This window comes from Pseudophryne corroboree, chromosome 6 (assembly GCF_028390025.1).
Source record: "Pseudophryne corroboree isolate aPseCor3 chromosome 6, aPseCor3.hap2, whole genome shotgun sequence".
Lineage (NCBI taxonomy): Eukaryota > Metazoa > Chordata > Amphibia > Anura > Myobatrachidae > Pseudophryne > Pseudophryne corroboree.
In genome coordinates this window covers 270,134,878-270,153,949 of record NC_086449.1, presented here as the reverse complement: position 1 = coordinate 270,153,949, position 19,072 = coordinate 270,134,878, and the positions used below count along the sequence as shown (strand labels likewise).

Here is a 19,072-nt window from a genome sequence, read left to right as displayed (position 1 = left end):
CCATATTTGTTTCCTGCAATGACTGTTGTAACTATAATTGACATTTCTATTGTTTCTACTGTCTTCTGGAAAAATTGTTCACTATTACTGTATAATGGTACTGTGTATTTTATAATACATGTGATGCTTAAAGAAAAAACATTATAAAAATAAAAGGGGCATTCTGAAGGTGCATACACAAGGATAGATTTGACAAACGATGTGGGCGTTCCTGATCGATGGGAACGACCAATCTTTCAAATCGTTCCGTGTGTATGAACGATGACGGGTCGCTAGCGACAGCCTCAGATCTTTTGTACATGCAAGAAGATCTGAGGCTGTCGCTAGCGATGCCATGCTGCCGAATGCAGCATGGCCCCGGCAGCCCCCTCCGCCGCCGTTCGTAGTAGCCGGCATCGGCAAGTGCGTATGCACTTACCGATGCTGGCCCCACTGGTGGGTCCCGTCACTGCAGATGTTGAATCGTCACGTGGACCTTAAGAGGGTTGTTCTGAGTTGGACAAATCTCAGATGCATGCAGAAATAGGGTGTTTCAACGTATATGTTGAAGCTGTGCTCCAGTAGAATATGTATTGGGTTTATTTCAAACATAGGGCCTGACGTGTCCTTAGTGGGTATTTTTCTTTTTTCATTTATGTCCAAATCTCTGTGAACCATGGATCGTTTAAATCTTGTAAGGCATACAGTACATCAGATAAACATATACCCATCCATGTCTTAAGTACAAGAAACACGTTTTGCATTTGTTTTGGTTCGAAAAACATGTGCTATTAGGTTTCATTCCAGTTTAAAACTAAAAAACTCTTTAATGCAGCAATTCCAATCTTTCAGGTTACAAACATGTCATACTAATCGGCTTTGCCGGTTCCACATACGCAGATGACTTCAAGTCTGGATTAGAGCTGAAGTATATAAAAATGTTTAAAATAGTAAAGAAAAATATTTGTTTCAAACTGGAGAGGAATACTTTCCTTTACAGTCCCTCCACTATCCCCATCATGAGAGGACAATATTGAGAAGAGGATTGCTACAGTGTACTCTATGTACTGATGCAGTCTTCCTGGGGAGTCAATAATAATTTATCTGGTTAGCTTTAGCAGATAGAGGCTGTTTTTGCTGGAGAAATGGGCTTCTCTGTTTAGTAAACATTCCAGTTAGGCTGACTTTACTGACTTATACTGATTGTGTTTTGAAGATCTAAGCTGCTTTTAGTTTGAGTATTACACAATGTCCTATACTGGTATACCTATATTGGTAGTAACCAATAATATGAACTGCTGTACTATAATGTTCTGCCATAGTACACCATAATCTGTGCAGACTGGTACCAGGCTCCAAGAGCTGTTCAGCCAATACTCCAAAAACTGCAGAGATAGAGATGAGAGCTGCATACTAGGCCTAAATCAGAGTTGTAGATAAATCCGATGGTTTATGCCCAACGTCGACGTTTACAGATCGGCACATGTACAGGATCTCTTTCAGCGAGATCACTCGTAGTCCCCCAAAGTGGCCGATTGCGGGGCGGGGGAGCGGTATCGGTGACGGTCTTTCAAAATGAGGGCGTGTTACCCTTGTTTTGCAGGTTTGCTGAGGCCAATTTCTGCTTCTCAGTAAGCTTAGATTGGTCATGATGGTCATACGATTCTGTGTCTTTGGATGCAGTAATGCAAATAGCCACCTCCACCTCCTGAATCAGGCCCGTTGTTTGCCATCTTAAAATCATCTGTAAAAAAATCCTTACAATAATTATAATAAAAATTGATTGATTCTGTGTTTTATACCCTTTTATATACTAGGACTGGTGAGTGTCGAATTGACAGAACGAAAAACGTGCTTTTGGCGGCATCATAAAGGATCACCTGACACTTACCTTTCAACAATAGAGGCTATTTACTACTTCATGGTGGACTATCACATGCAAATCTTAGAGAAGAACTATGATGGTGAATATGATAACCTTCTCTTCTTCTACTCCTTCATGTACAGACTCGTCAAAAATGCCAAGCACGCCGCTGGAAAGCTGTAGCACGTTTATTTGAAGACTAATTAAGGACTTTTGCTTAAGCTGAAGAGTCATATAATAACCAAATCTCGATTTGGAAGCATTGCATATTTGTCTTTTTTCGTATGTGCATTGCCAATTCAGTCCAGTAGGAATATGGAAAATTCCAATGGAAACAAAGATTACCAAGATAAATCCTATGATTTTTGTATCAACAATAAAACCATATTTCTCATACTTTAGCTGATTTGTGTGTTCTTGTAGAGTTTAACCATGTTGTTTGGTTGATGCTGACTGGGAACATTCCAGTGAACAGCAAATCTTTTGTCTCACTAGCTGTGTTTACTGCAGTTCTCTCCTATAACAGAACATATTAAGAACTTTGCTGCTGTATTTTTTCCAACTTTTTTTTATGTTAATCATGTATATGGAGTGTCTCATTGTGTGGGCATTCTTTTATAGTATTTTAGTTAAGTTGCTCTCCCTGGCCCTCTAACTAACCTCCTATTTAATTTGCCTGTCTCTGTGATTTGTTGATAAGTCTAAATTACCTGCAGCTACAGTATGGCACAGAGAAATCCTGGCACCGATTAAGTTGGTAGAAGGGCTGCTGTAGTCAGAAGGTCAATCAAGGCACACCGTGTCCTGAACCTGTTGTAAATGTATTATATTTTATTGCACAACTGCAATGTTTGTTTTTTCAAAATTTTATTTATTGGACGAATATTGGCAAAGAAGCTAGGGTCAAATAACACAGTAATAAGCAGAGACTGTTAGGAGATAGCAAAAGCAAAATATTACAATCAGTGTTCATAAGGTGTGCCACCTATAGCAAACTGTGAAGCCTACAGTACGGCATGTCAAGAGGCACAATGTAATCAATAAGAGAGAAAAAAAACCTCCAGGTCATCCAGTATAAAAAGAAAAAGTTGGCGCCATCATCCAGTCTTGGTTTTCTATTTTTCATTACAGTCATGAGAACTTCATGAAAAACTTAGAGTATATAAAATAAAGAAAAAAAGGGAGGGGGGTAGATAGAAGAAATAAGACAAAATGGGGAAGGGGACAAGAAGAGGATAATGGAGGGAAAGAAAGAAGCAGTGAGCCTAGGTGAAGGAATCTAGAACAACAACCAGTCGCCGCACAGAGGATGGTAGGTTAGGATGGAACAGGTCGTAACATTGGGTCAGCTAAAGAAGAAGCTGTAACTTCATTGCTTCTCCATTACAGTGAAAGGTTGGGAGGGATGAAAGGCAGAGAAGACCCCTCAAGAATACACAGTGTAATTTAGCAACTATACTAGCTATACTAGTGTCATTCAGTAATCCGGTTTGGTGCCATTGTGTGATCTGAAAGGCAGATTTTAGGTAAGGTATCAATCTAAATTTCCCAAATGATGAAACTTTTTAACCAGTCTGCCTGCAGAGAGAGGCCTCAATCCAGTCATAAAAAAATTGCATTTCTTGGAACGATGTGAAAGGAGAAAGTCATTGCTGCAAGATGCAATTATGAGCTAATAGGCATTTCTAACCTCTGAGCCAAGGATACCCATAATGGCCCATTCTGGGGTCAATGGGAGATAGTTTATCAAATCTGGCACAGCATTTTGCCTGATTTGGACCCAGAATATTTTGATCTGGCAGCAGTCCCAGAAGCAGTGAGCCCATGTGGCAGGAGAAGTAGCACACTTAAGACAATTAGGGAATCCGTTATTACAATTACACAAGCTCTAGTTTGGTTGTGGCTTTTTCATGTGTCTTGTTTATGCTTAATGAAATAGTAGATGGAGATTTTTAGGGAGTTTGATACCATATTGCACGGATGAATGGGGATCCTAAGTCCCTTTCCTCCAGGACACAGTGTAAATGTGTCTTTAAGAGATCTTGTAAAATGCCTTTTTGGTATTAAGGCTTGACAGGATTCCGCAAGAGGATCTAGAGCAGGCATGTCCAAACTGCGGCCCTCCAGCTGTTGAGAAACTACACATCCCAGCATGCCCTGACACAGCTTTAGCATTCTCTGACAGCAAAACTGTGTCAGGGCATGCTGGGATATGTAGTTTCACAACAGCTGGAGGGCCGCAGTTTGGACATGCCTGATCTAGAGGCTCTGGATGCGGCAGTAGCAGCCTGAATGCCAAGAACTGAGTGACAACTAGCAGTAAAACAAAGTTGATGATGGGATAGAAGAGAGGGCATTATGGATTGAAGAGGAAAAACAATAATTGCCAAGAGTTTACAATCTTGGTCTAAAAGGGTAATGGGATTTACCAATTCACTGTTCTTATTAGCTTTTGTTATAAGAATATTGTAATCTTTGTTAAATGCTGGGTAATAAACATTCCTTTTTTAAATAAGCTTTAAAAACATTTAATAAAGGTTGTGACTAAGTCATCTATCAAAAGTATTTAGTATGCTCTACTGCAAGTGCATTACCGTAGTGTATTACCGTAGTTAGAAATATAGATCACTTGTCTGTGCTTTTTCTTTACACTATAATAGACGTTTTCTGCAAATGAAGAAAGAGTTTTGAGCTATTTTAATTGCAACTAAATTAATTATAAAAACAGCGGTATTTGTGATATATTGTAGGTGTTAACCGTTTTGCTTATTCAAGTAATGACATGTATAGTTCAAGACCATATGCCAATACAAAAAGCTAGAGAAATGTTCATAAATTTAGTTGAAAAAAAAGAAAGTGGCAATGGTTCTATCAATAGTTGAAAAATGTTCAATAAATATTTTCAGAAAGGGAATATACCACAACACGCTGTTCCCTTGTAATATTACATTGCCTCATATCAGCTTTGGATATATATTATTATTTTATTAAACATTGGTTCCATAGCTCCGTTCAAAGACAATGGGCTAAATGTAATATGGTGAGAGTTTTATAATTGACAATAACCCTTACAAACTTGGACATTATAATGTAACCGTTTTCCCGGCAACTTGGGCAATGTAATAGGGTTTGAGTTTTCAGTGACAAACCTAACTCTCATGAGATTTTTACTCTCGCAAGATTTTTCAACAGAAAGCATCCGAGTTTTTAAGACCAACCGGAAAGCTAGTTTCATTATGAGAGTTGCATAGTGTGAGAGAAATTCACTCACTGGCACCCAAAAGTCACCAGATGCACGCTTCACACACCCTATATAAACCCTGGATCCTCCATTTTGTTCTTTGAAAGGTAGTAGGTGTTTTTGTGAGGAGTTGGTGGTTTGTGACTGTGAGAGACAGAGCTAGATTTACCAAACCAAAGCAATGTTTACACTATAGAAGCAGTGCATGCAAACCTCATCTGTCCACATTTTAAAATTTCACAATGGGAATAAAATACATGTACACATGGTTAACAAACTGCATTACAAGCAATGTTAACACTGTGTGGACATTAAGAGGTCCAGCAGGCTGAGGGGTCTATGTACTAAGCTTTGGAGAGAGACAAAGTGGATGGAGAGAAAGTACCAGCCAAACAGCTCCTAGCTGCTATGTTACAGGCTGTGTTTGAAAAATGACAGGAGCTGATTGCTTTATCTCTGGCCACTATATCAGTCTCCAAGGCTTAGTACATAGGGGGTCATTCCGACCCATTCGCACACTGCTGTTTGTCGCAACGGTGCAAACGGGTCGGGCCTGCGCGGCAGCCGCAATGCGCAAGCACATCGTTGGCCAGCGACTGCCGTCGCCGGGCAACGACCAGAGGAACAAAGAAAGCGATCGCAAGAAGATTGACAGCAGGAATGCGTTCCGGGACGGCAACTCACCATTTTCTGGGAGTGGTGAGTCCAACGCAGGTGTGTCCAGGCATTTGGAGGACGGATGTCTGACGTCAATTCCGGGACCTGCGTCACTGGATCGATCACACAGGGTAAGTAACTCTTACCCTGGTCTTCTTTTACAGGAAACTTTTTGGGCATAGCAGGGCTGCATAAGCGTTTGCAGCTCTGCTATACAGAAATACACTCCCTCATAGGTGGCATCTAGTTCATCGCACGGGCAGCAAAAAGTTCCTGACATAGCTATTAATAGTGTGTTGCAATGCCTGCATTTATATGATCCTCACACATTTTGCATTTGATGTTACACCATCATTGTTATGCAATTCTTAGACACCTTGGTGCCAAAATATTCTTCAGGTTTCTAGATTCTCTAAAAATTATGTATGGCTTAGTGGGAAGTATCTCACCCAAAATCTGGACCATTTTCAAAATGTTCCAGTGTTTGGATATTACATACTTCATATTTTCTCACAAAAATTGTATTGTGTAATAAAAGGTACTAGATCTTAGGCGGGATGCACTAAAATTACTGAACTCGTTCTGCCACATATTGCGTCGTCATCGCAGTGGTACAAACACATATGCACTAACATATTCGATTAGTACTGCAAAGGACAGCTCTTCTGATAAGAGTCCAGTCACTGGACTTCCAGGTATCAAGCCCGGGACTCCATCTGTGCATGTGCAGAGTGACACGGCACCTGCGGGGCATGCTGGGAGGGGTCCGATCTGATCCCTCTCTGCACCGAAGTCCTGGGATGCAGGGCTTAGTGCATATGTAAATGCTGTAAAAATCCAGAAAACAGGGTTTTTACTGCATTTTCCTTTTAGTGCATCCCACCTCTTATCTTTTTAGTGTAATGCTTGCAAAGGGATCCGTTCAATTTGCTGGCGGTCAGGATACAGACGCCGGCAAAAAGGACTATTCCCACTCGTGGGTGTCCACGACACCCATAGAGTGGAAATAGATCCTGTGGCGAGCCAGCAAGGGGACTCTGCGCTCACCCTGCTGCCAGCATTCTGGCGGGCCGGATGCCGCTGTTGGGATATGGACATCCGGCATCCCGCCCGTCAGAAAAATCGCAAATATGTGCCCTATTCAGACCTTGACTTTTGTTAATGGCATCTCTAATTAAGTTTTATGGGTATTCCTGTTTCCTGAACCTGTTGGCGATAAAAGCAACAAGCAACAAATAAATTATAAAGATTATCAATCTGGTACTCACATAGGCACCTTCTAAATATATTGACACTTTATGAGCTCAATTCAATAAGTTGCATAAGTGCAGCCAGACTAAAGGACCCCCAACAGTTTCTGTTTTCCAAGCCACCTAGCAGGTGCACAGGTGTATTTATTACTCACTAACACATTTTAAAAGATCCACGGGAGGAGATAATGATTTCACTTGTAATTCTGTGAGTAGACCTGGAAAACGTGAACTGTTGGTGGTCCTTGAGGACCGAGTTTGGGAACTGCTGATTTATTGGGACATCCTGTTCCTGGATTTTATGAGTTAAAATCTGCCATGTGACAGATTGGGGTTTGGTAGAGAATGCCGGCGGTCAGAATACCGATCGTGACATTTTGACAATAAGAATTTCGACAGGGGAAGGTAAGTGTACTTACCTTCCCAAAATGTTCTTCTAACCCTCCCTTCCCACAGCCTGAACCTAACATCCCCCCCCTCCCCCATCAAAGCCTAACCCTCCGTGGTGGCACCTGAACCTATCCCCCCCCCTTCCTGCAGCCTAAACCTAACACACACACCCCCTCCCCTTGCAGCCTAACCCTCCAGTTGGGGTGCCTAACCCTAATCCCCCCTCATCGCAGTCTAACTCTGACCTCACCAGCCCACAACCCACCCCACAGCCCAAACCTTCTCTAGTGTCCCGGGACTTGTTCGCTCGAGATCCCGGCGGCCAGGATTCTGGCGCCAGGCAGGTGACCCTATTCAGGATGCCAGTGTTGGTATTCTAAGTAATGTCAGGATCCCGGCTTCGGTATTGGACTGCCAGGATCCTGACCGCGGGGATCTTGACCGGATCCCGACAGATTGTATTAATCGGAAAGGGATACTTTCAGATGAGTGGTAAAAGTGTTTATTCAAACTTTTTGCAAGCTTGTATATAAACACAAAAAATTTACTATATATTTTTCTGCAACCCCAAAAATGCTGGAAAGACAAATTTGATTAAAAATACTTGATTTACAGTATGGCCACTAACAGCCAACTATATAGTCTCGCTATCTCGGTTTTCCTAGGTTGCATTTTGTAGACAGGTCATGCAACCACGCAGTGACTAACATAAATTGGCATTTCTAAGGTTCTCATTTGCTTTTGCAAACTTGCATCTAATTCTATTGAACCCATAAAACTTTAGTTTGCAATTATACACTACTGATACCACACTATTAAGCGAGTCTTCCATATTTACATTATAGAGAGAGAGAGAGTCTAGAGATGTGCAGCGGGCATTTTTCGGGTTTTGTGTTTTGGATTCGGTTCCGCGGTCGTGTTTTGGATTCGGACGCGTTTTGGCAAAACCTCCCTTAAGAATTTTTGTCTGATTCGGGTGTGTTTTTTCAAAAAACCCTCAAAAACAGCTTAAATCATAGAATTTGGGGGTAATTTTGATCCTATAGTATTATTAACATCAATAACCATGATTTCCAATCATTTCCAGTCTATTCTGAACACCTCACACCTCACAATATTATTTTTAGTCCTAAAATTTGCACCGAGGTCGCTGGATGACTAAGCTAAGCAATCCAAGTGGGCGGCACAAACACCTGGCCCATCTAGGAGTGGCACTGCAGTGTCAAACAGGATGGCACTTAAAAAAATAGTCCCCAAACAGCACATGATGCAAAGATAAATAAAAAAAAAGAGGTGCAAGATGGAATTGTCCTTGGGCCCTCCCACCCACCCTTATGTTGTATAAACAGGACATGCACGCTTTAACAAACCCATCATTTCAGCGACAGGGTCTGCCACACAACTGTGGCTGAAATGACTGGTTGGTTTGGGCCCCCACCAAAAAAGAAGCAATCAATCTCTCCTTGCACTAACTGGCTCTACAGAGGCAGGATGTCCACGTCCTCCTCATCGTCCGATTCCTCACCCCTTTCACTGTGTACATCCCCCTCCTCACAGAGTATTAATTCGTCCCCACTGGAATCCACCATCACAGGTCCCTGTGTACTTTCTGGAGGCAATTGCTGGTAAATGTCTCCTCAGAGGAATTGATTATAATTCATTTTGATGGACATCATCTTCTCCACATTTTCTGGAAGTAACCTCGTACGCCGATCGCTGACAAGGTTACCGGCTGCACTAAACACTCTTTCGGAGTACACACTGGAGGGGGGGGCAACTTAGGTAAAATAAAGCCAGTTTGTGCAAGGGCCTCCAAATTGCCTCTTTTTCCTGCCAGTATACGTACGGACTGTCTGACATGCCTACAGTGATGCTGTCACTCATATAATCGTCCACCATTCTTTCAATGGTGACAGAATCATATGCAGTGACAGTAGACGACATGTCAGTAATGGTTGGCAGGTCCTTCAGTCTGGACCAGATGTCAGCTATCGCTCCTGACTGTCCTGCATCACCGCCAGCGGGTGGTTTTGGAAATGTTATCCTTTTCCTGGCAGCTCCAGTGGCGTGAGAAAATGAAGGAGGAGCTGTTGGCGGGTCACGTTCCGCTTGACTTGACAATTGTCTCACCAGCAGGTCTTTGAACCTCTGCAGACTTTTGTCTGCCGGAAAGAGAGAGACAACGTAGGCTTTAAACCTAGGATCGAGCACGGTGGCCAAAATGTAGTGCTCTGATTTCAACAGATTGACCACCCGTGAATCCTGGTTAAGCGAATGAAGGGCTCCATCCACAAGTCCCACATGCCTAGCGGAATCGCTCCGTTTTAGCTCCTCCTTCAATCTCTCCAGCTGCTTCTGCAAAAGCCTGATGAGGGGAATGACCTGACTCAGGCTGGCAGTGTCTGAACTGACTTCACGTGTGGCAAGTTCAAAGGGTTGCAGAACCTTGTACAACGTTGAAATCATTCTCCACTGTGCTTGAGTCAGGTGCATTCCCCCTCCTTTGCCTATATCGTAGGCAGATGTATAGGCTTGAATGGCCTTTTGCTGCTCCTCCATCCTCTGACGCATATAGAGGGTTGAATTCCACCTCGTTACCAACTCTTGCTTCAGCTGATGGTAGGGCATGTTCAGGAGTGTTTGCTGGTGCTCCAGTCTTCGGCACGCGGTGGCTGAATGCCGAAAGTGGCCCGCAATTCTTCGGGCCACCGACAGTATCTCTTGCACGGCCCTGTTTTTTTTTAAAAAATTCTGCACCACCAAATTCAATGTATGTACAAAACATGGGACGTGCTGGCATTTGCCCACATGTAATGCACGCACAATATTGGTGGCGTTGTCCGATATCACAAATCCCCAGGAGAATCCAGTTGGGGTAAGCCATTCTGCGATGATGTTCCTCTATTTCCGTAAGAGGTTGTCAGCTGTGTGCCTCTTATGGAGCAGTGATACAAAGCGTAGCCTGCCTAGGAACAAGTTGGCATTTGCGAGATGCTGCTACTGGTGCCGCCGCTGCTGTTGTTGCTGCGGGAGGCAATACATCTACCCAGTGGGCTGTCAGTCATATAGTCCTTAGTCTGCCCTGCTCCACTTGTCCACATGTCCGTGGTTAAGTGGACATTGGGTACAACTGCATTGTTTAGGACACTGGTGACTCTCTTTCTGACGCCTGTGTACATTCTCGGTATCGCCTGCCTAGAGAAGGGGAACCTAGATGGTATTTGGTACCGGGACACACTACCTCAAGCAATTCTCTAAGTTCCTGTGAACTAACGGCGGATACCGGACGCACGTCGAACACCAACGTAGTTGTCAAGGCCTGAGTTATCCGCTTTGCAACAGGATGACTGCAGTGATATTTCATCTTCCTCGCAAAGGACTGTTGGACAGTCAATTGCTTACTGGAAGTAGTACACGTGGTCTTCCAACTTCCCCTCTGGGATGATTATTGACTCCCAGCAGCAACAACAGCAGCGCCAGCAGCAGTAGGTGTTACACTCAAGGATCCATCGGAGGAATCCCAGTTAGGAGAGGACTCGTCAGACTTGCCAGTGATATGGCCTGCAGGACTATTGCCGTTCCTGTCTAAGGAGTAAATTGACACTGAGGGAATTGGTGGGCTGGTTTGCAGGAGCTTGGGTACAAGAGGAAGAAGGGATTTAGTTGTCAGTGGACTGCTTCTGCTGTCACCCAAAGTTTTTGAACTTGTCAATGACTTCTGATGAATGCGCTCCAGGTGACGTATAAGGGAGGATGTTCTTAGGTGGTTAACGTCCTTACCCCTACTTATTACAGCTTGACAAAGGCAACACACGGCTTGACACCAGTTGTCTGCATTTCTGTTGAAATAATTCCACACCGAAGAGGTGATTTTTTTTGGATTTTGACCAGGCATGTCAATGGCCTTATTCATCCCATGGACAACAGGTGTCTCCCCGGGGCCTGACTTAAACAAACCACCTCTCCATCAGAATCCTCCTTGTTAATTTCCTCCTCAGCGCCAGTAACACCCATATCCTGATCCTGGTGTACTTCAACAGTGACATCTTCAATTTGACTATCAGGAACTGGACTGTGTGTACTCCTTCCAGCACTTGCAGGGGGCGTGCAAATGGTGAAAGGAGCCACCTCTTCCCGTCCAGTGTTGGAAAGGTCAGGCATCGCAACCGCCGACACAATTAGACTCTCCTTGGGGATTTGTGATTTAGAAGAACGCACAGTTCTTTGCTGTGCTTTTGCCAGCTTAACTCTTTTAATTTTTTTAGCGGGATGATGAATGCTTCCATCCTCATGTGAAGCTGACCCACTAGTCATGCGGAACATAGGAGAGGGCCTTAGCCATTCCTTGCCACTCCGTGTCGTAAATGGCATATTGGCAAGTTTACACTTCTCCTCAGACGCTTTTAATTTAGATTTTTGGGTCATTTTACTGAACTTTTGTTTTTTGGATTTTACATGCACTCTACTATGACATTGGGCATCGGCCTTGACAGACGATGTTGATGGCATTTCATCGTCTCTGCCATGACTAGTGGCAGCAGCTTCAGCACTAGGTGGAAGTGGATCTTGATCTTTCCCTATTTTACCCTCCACATTTTTGTTCTCCAATTTTTAATGTGTGGAACTATATGCCAGTAATATATCTGGAATTAGACGGCAGTAATGTCTGGAATTAGATACCACTAGATAGATACCACTGTGACTGGAATGATGATGACCTATGAACAGTGACAGGACACTACCACAGCACCCTACAGCAGCAAGATGCAGCACAAGACACTGGACTTTTAGTCACCACAATGCAGCACAAGACCATGAGTAGTGATACTGAGCACTGATGAGGATACTAGAACTGACACGGAGCAGCAAGATACAGCAATGGACTACTGTACTGTACTACTATATACTGGTCACCACAATGCAGCACTGATACTGAGCACAGATATGGAGCACTGTTCAGGGTACTAGAACTGACACGGAGCAGCAAGATACAGCAATGGACTACTGTGCTGTACTACTATATACTGGTCACTGCAATTGAGCACTGATACTGGGCACAGATATTGAGCACTGTTCAGTATACTAGAACTGACACGGAAAAGCAAGATACAGCAATGGAGTACTGTACTGTACTACTATATACTGGTCACCACAATGCAGCACTGATACTGAGCACAGATATTGAGCACTGTTCAGGATACTAGAACTGACATGGAGCAGCAAGATAGAGCAATGGACAATTGTACTGTAGTATACCGGTCACCACAATACAGCACTGATACTGAGCACAGATATTGAGCTGATATTGGGCTATTCAGGCGGAGAACGTAGCCACGTCCTCTCCACTCACCCTACAATGCACGAGTGAAAATGGCGGCGACGCGCAGCTCTTTATATGGAATCTGAATCTCGTGAGAAACTAACAGGTGGATGATGACGTTTTGCCTCGTTCGGGTTTTGTGAGTAAGGCAGGAAGAACCGAGGCTGCCTCAGACCCGTGTAAACCACGTGAAGTTCGGGGGGTTCGGATCTCGACGAACCGAACCCGCTCATCTCTAATAGAGTCCAATAACATTTGCATACTTCCATATAACTGGCACAGGTGCTCCCTTAATTCTGTTCCATTCGGTCCAGAGCAAAATAAAGATGTTTAAAAAAGGGCACTCAATCATATCATGTCAAAAAGATAATAACCATCTCATTTTTATTTTCAACCAGACAGGGCACTCCAAGAAATATTATACAGGTGACTCAGTTTCAAATGTCCTCAAAAGGTATATAAACAAACACCCAGGCAATCACTGTGCCTGCATATCCAGCTTGAAACATAATGATAGTAAGATGAACATGTCACTTATCCATCTGTCGTCAGTAAATGACCGTTAGAGACCAAACCATCCAGTCATCACCACCCAAATAATCAGGAGCCATCTGGCAGAACTCTATGGAACTCACTTCCCCGCACAGTTCAAAGAGGCCCCACTCTAGAATCCTTCAAAAACAGACTCATGACTTTCCTGTTGACTCAAACATTTTTATTAGTTATTAACAATTTCTATATAGCACAGCATATTCCGTCACGCTTTACAATTAGAACAACAGTAAATAGAACAAAACTGGGTTATGTCCCTTTAGTATCTCCATGCTCTTTGTATTTTATGAAAAGTTTTCTGTACTTCATTGTTTCTGTACTGTATTACTGTATGTTCATTCTATCTGTTAAGCGCCTTGAGTCCTACTGGAGAAAGAGCGCTATATACAGGTTGAGTATCCCTTATCCAAAATGCTTGGGACCAGAGGTATTTTGGATATGGGATTTTTCCGTATTTTGGAATAATTGCATACCATAATGAGATATCATGGTGATGGGACCTAAATCTAAGCACAGAATGCATTTATGTTTCATATACACCTTATACACACAGCCTGAAGGTAATTGTAGCTAATATTTTTTATAACTTTGTGCATTAAACAAAGTGTGTGTACATTCACACAATTCATTTATGTTCCATATACACCTTATACACACAGCCTGAAGGTCATTTAATACAATATTTTTAATAACTTTGTGTATTAAACATAGTTTGTGTACATTGAGCCATCAAAAAACAAAGGTTTCACTATCTCACTCTCACACAAAAAAGTCCGTAATTCGGAATATTCCGTATTTCGGAATATTTGGATATGGGATACTCAACCTGTATAAATAAAATTATTATTATTATTATTATTACTATGGTATAAAATGATAAATATACAAATTCACAATACACTATTGTATTTTGTAAATGAATCCCACGCATCTTGCGCTTGATTTGTGGGAACACAAAGAAGTTGCAGGGGGTTAGGTTTTGACTCCTGGACAATCCTGGATCCATTCATGGGCCAGAAAATCCACCACTTGGACTTGCGGGCAGGTGCATTGTTGTGATGAAGAAGGGCATCACGATCGTGAGTTTGCAGACTGCACCTGGAAGTGGCTTTCAGCCCCCAGTGACGATGCACTGCTGCATGAGTGGTACAATAGCTCCATGACCAGTTTTGGCCACAAAAACAGCCACCATCTGCTTGGCCACACTGCGCTTACGTCAGAATGTCTGTGACTGTGCGCTCCCAATTGGGATACACTGGGCGAATTGTTGTGCAGTCTCGTGGTCAAAACTGTAGATCCAGGATTCATTGTCACTGATGATCTCCCAGACAGAGTTTAAGCAACCTCCATCAAACCTGGCCAGCATGTTGCTAAACAGATTCACCCGAGCCTCTTCCTGCTCTCGAGTCAGGTGTGCAGAAACCTTATTCTGGCCAAGCTTTCGTGGGGTATCGAGCAGATGAAACCCGATGAGATTCTATATCTTCTTTTCTAACTGGGCCACGGTCACCCTGGCATTCACCTCAACTGTGGCCCGCTTGGCAGAAACATTGTCCTCAGTGATGATGGACAGAGATCGTGCACAACACTCCTTGTCTTCCAGGGACTGTCTCCCGCACCAAAATTCTGCAAACCACTCAAACAGTAAACAGTGACTCGGGGGGAGGGGGGGGCTTCCTCCCCAAAAGCAGCTTGCAAGTGGTCAAATCTCTCTTGTAGCTGCAGAAGATCGTTGCTCTCCAGTGGCCTCTGTTGAGCTCCATAACGAGTTTGTGAGGGAAGTGAACATGCTAACTTCTTCAGTGTGCAGTGCTACTTATATGTGGATCTGTGCCTTCATTGCAAGCCTCATGTTTCAATATTGTGATTCCATTTATGAGATAATAATCAGTTACAGTAATTTCGCTAAGGGTGGAGGCACTATATGCTAATCAAGGAAATCATCTCCAAAATGAACCTTATATGTGGGTTGCACAGGGCTGCCATCAGGGGGGACTGTTGGGATTGCACTCCCAGCCCTGGACACTCTTGACAGATGGACCGGCAGTCCCAGCTCGCACCTATCACCTCTTCCCACTACTACCAACAGAAAGATGAGGCCCCTGTACTGCCGCTTCCCGCTACTACCACTGGAAAGTGAGAGGGGGACCCTGGTCCTACTGCCCATCGCTGTCTGATGCCTCTGACCACCATGCAATAAAGTTTGTTTTGTCTGCTATCAGACTCGTGCCACACCACGCCACTGAAGGAGATAGGAGCCACGGCATGTGAGGAGCATCTGAAAGTTGAACAGAAGAAGAGGAAAGTTTCATAATCATGCAAATTAAGGGGAGTGTCTTGGGCTGTAAAGACAGAAAGGGACCGGAAATGACAGAGTGCAGGCCTGGAGAAACAGAAGGGGGCTGGAAACGACAGAGTGCAGGGCTCGAGAGACAGATGGTAGTGGGGTGCCCTGTATATTTTGTCAGTCCTGGGTCTCACAATTTCTGATGGTAGCCCTGGGGAGTGTGCAGTAAGTTTCCAGATGCACAAAAAGTATTATATAGATGGGTCCTCCTTTATCTTGGCTGCCTGAGGCGATAGTCGCGATCCATACATACGCAGCATGCCTGGGCGCAAGGAGGCACGCCTAGTCGAAGGGAGGTGCACAGAGCGTTTGGTATTACCTTTGAGTGTAATACCTAAGATCATCCACCAGATGTCGCATTTTAAAATCACCAATGCGCATGCGTGTGGTCTCCATTAAAATACAATACTGAACTACAGCGTAAGAACTACTTTACTGGTGCGTCTCATTATGCTACAGTATGTCATACAGTATATAACAGTATATGCAGTACAGATGCAATTAGTACAGCATATACAGATGCAAACGAACGTGTTACAGATACAGTATGGTCTATTGATGTTAGGGATATGTGAGCGTCCAAATCCCGTAGTATTAAGTATAATGGGGAGAGATAAAAGCTCCTCCCTAAGTTCCTGGATGCCAAATCACTGTGTGAATAGTTTATACAGACGCAAATGAACGTTTTAAAACACTTGTGTATGCATATGCAACTAATGTGTGAAAGGAATAATGTAGCTCATTGACTTTACAGTATGTACAGTGCACTAAATGAGCATCCGAGTCCCCTATGGCATAAACAAACACCAATGGAAAGAAGTCGCTGCTTGCATTACTTTTACACATGAACTTGTGTATCTTCCATGCAGCGACGTAGGCTAGTGGTGCAGGCTCCCACCTCCCACGCTGAGGGTCCCGGGTTCAATTCCCAAAGTGCCAATCTATATTTCCTTTATTCCCCAAGGCAGCACCACCTCTGGGTTATTCCTCCTACAGGTAAAACAGGAAAGAAGAGAAAAAGACACCAGCCCTATATAAATCACTCCCCCTGTAGCCTCAGTGTCTTTTTTTCTTCTTTCCAGGTACGACAGGTCTGCAGGCTTACCCTGTTGTGGGTCCTCCCCACCGCCGCTGCGGCCATCTGGTGGGGAGAGAGGAGGTGTGGAGCCAGCCTCTGGCGCTGGGGGAGCGAGCTCTGTGCTGCTAGCCGTTCCCCTCATATCCGGGCGGCATAGGGCAGCGATGTCTGGGTGTGGTGGTGAGTTTCTGCCACCGCACTCAGCCCGGGTTCATACGAAAGGCAGAGCAGACGGACGCCAGGGACCAGAAGTTCGGGACCGGAAGTGCGCGGCCAAAGGGGCTTATTGGGAGATTCTGTAAGTCTCTGTGAAACACTGCAGCGTTTCCTGGTCTGTGCAGCAGGAGAGTGCTGGGAGTCCTATGGCAGCCAGTATGGAGGAAGATAAGCGGCAACCCACAAATAAATCAAGGTAAGCAGGCATTTTTTCTTTGTGCTGGAGTGATCAGTGTCTAGGAGCAGCTGATGAGGGCTGTATTTGGTCAGAAACCAGCAAGTAAAAGGTGGAACTTAAATCTAAACACAAAAGGCTGCATTTGCACAAATGCTCATTATGTGATAAAACGTTACCAGATAAAGTATCAGGAAATGTGTGTGGAGATTGCAAGACACCTCAGAAGATTATACCTCCATCTCAGATGTCGGAGTTAGTGGAATTATTGAAGACTGCTCTATCGGATACATTTGTGACTAAGGAGGATTTTAATAGAGCATCGGTAAAGCGGTCCAGGGTAGCGTTAAGCGATAACTCTGAAGTTTCGGATGTGGAGGAGACATTTGTAATGTCTGATAATTCAAAGTCTGAAGACGAGTCTGTTGTTTCTAAGTCAGAGGGTGTCTGTAATATTGACTTGGTTAATTTACTGGTCTTAATTCATCGTTCCTTGGATATTGAGGAGGCGCGCAGCAGGAGATGAAGTCACAAGATTTGTTGTTTAAGGAGACAAAAAAGAAGGGGAAAGTGTTCCCGTTATCACAGGCTCTTAAAGATGTAGTGTCGTTGGAATGGAAGCATCTGTATAAAAGGGTGTCGGTTCCACAAAGGATAGGGAAAATGTATCCGTTCCTTCAGGAAGAAGTTGGTAGATGGGAGGAATCTCCCAAAGTGGATGCAGTAGTGGCAAGGATTTCTAAAAAAAAACTGCTTTACTGTTAGAGGATGATAATGTGTTTAAGGAGCCGATGGATAGGCTGATAGAAATAGGTTTAAAAAAACAACATTCATTGTTAGGGGCTGCCATGAAACCAGCAGCGGCTATGGCGATAACTACTAGGGAGTTGCGAGGTTGGTGCCACACCCTAGAATCAGATATCTTAGATGGCATAAAAAGGGCGGATCTGCTGAAGTCAATTCAGGACATACAGCTTGCAGTAGAATTCCTATGTGATGCCTCAATGGATTCGGTAAAATTAGCAGCCAGGGCTGGTGCTACTGCTGCTGTTGTGAGAAGAGCTCTGTGATTGAAGCCATGGATGGCTGTTATTGTTGCCTTTTCAAGGCGATTATCTGTTTCGGCAGAAATTGGATGAAATAATAAAATGTCAGGTGGCAAATCAGTCTGGTTGCCTCAGGACAGAGGATCGAGGAAAGCCTTGTTTTCAAAATCTTCGAGAGCACAATCTCAGGAGTACAGAGAGTCTTGGGCCTATTGGCCAGGAAGGAGTTATAGAAGAGGACAGTGGGGTAGTTCACATTCTTTTTTTTTTTGTGTGGCCAGAGAGGCAAGGACCGTAGGACTTTTTTTTGTGAGTCCAATCAATGATGCTAGAAGGAAGGTGCCAGAGGCCGTAGGTGGAAGACTTTTAAAATTTGCAGAGGTATGGAAAGAGTCTACCACGGACAAGTGGGTATTGGAGATAATCACTAGCGGTTACAAGCTAGAGTTCATAAGTCAACCAGAAAAAAAAATTCTCAGCTCTCCAGTTCCAGAGGATCGGTTGGAGCAGCAGGCCTCGAGGCTGAGTTTGCAAACTATGATAGATCAATGAGTGGTTGTGGAAGTTCCACCCGGTCAGGAAAAACAGGGGTGGTTTTCCAGATTTTTCGTCATAAAAAAAGCTTCAGGAGGTTTCAGAACCATGTTAGATTTAAGACGTCTCAACAAGTTTGTAAAGCCAAAGAAGTTCAAAATGCAGTCTATAAAATCAATCTTGCCAGATCTACGCCGTGTTATGTTTATGACATCTATTGATCTCAAAGATGCTTATCTCCATGTTCCCATCTTCAAAGGTCACCAGAAGTTCCTGTCACGATCCGGGTATCTGGACGCCATTTCTTACCCATCAGATGCCTCCTAAGGCTGGCTCAGCGCTCCAGGACCGGATCCCATCTGTTATCCTAATGTTCACATTCCTGCATCCTCTCCTGTCTCTCTGAGACGCTGTCACAGTAAC

At 43.8% G+C, this 19,072-nt stretch overlaps 1 protein-coding gene across 6 annotated transcripts in view; it reads left to right on the top strand.

The window, feature by feature from the left end:
- DTWD1 (DTW domain containing 1) overlaps positions 1-2,239 on the top strand; it is a 133,113-nt gene extending 130,874 nt beyond the window's left edge. For 3 of the 6 annotated variants that reach the window (XM_063926033.1, XM_063926030.1, XM_063926028.1), the window contains one exon: positions 1,797-2,239. In XM_063926033.1, the coding sequence (XP_063782103.1) occupies positions 1,797-2,026 (230 nt within the window). In that variant the 3' untranslated portion in view covers positions 2,027-2,239. The remainder of the gene's footprint in view (positions 1-1,796) is intronic. The other 3 variants (XR_010179227.1, XM_063926031.1, XM_063926032.1) reach the window with 3 other exon arrangements.
- Positions 2,240-19,072: the final 16,833 nt, after the last annotated feature.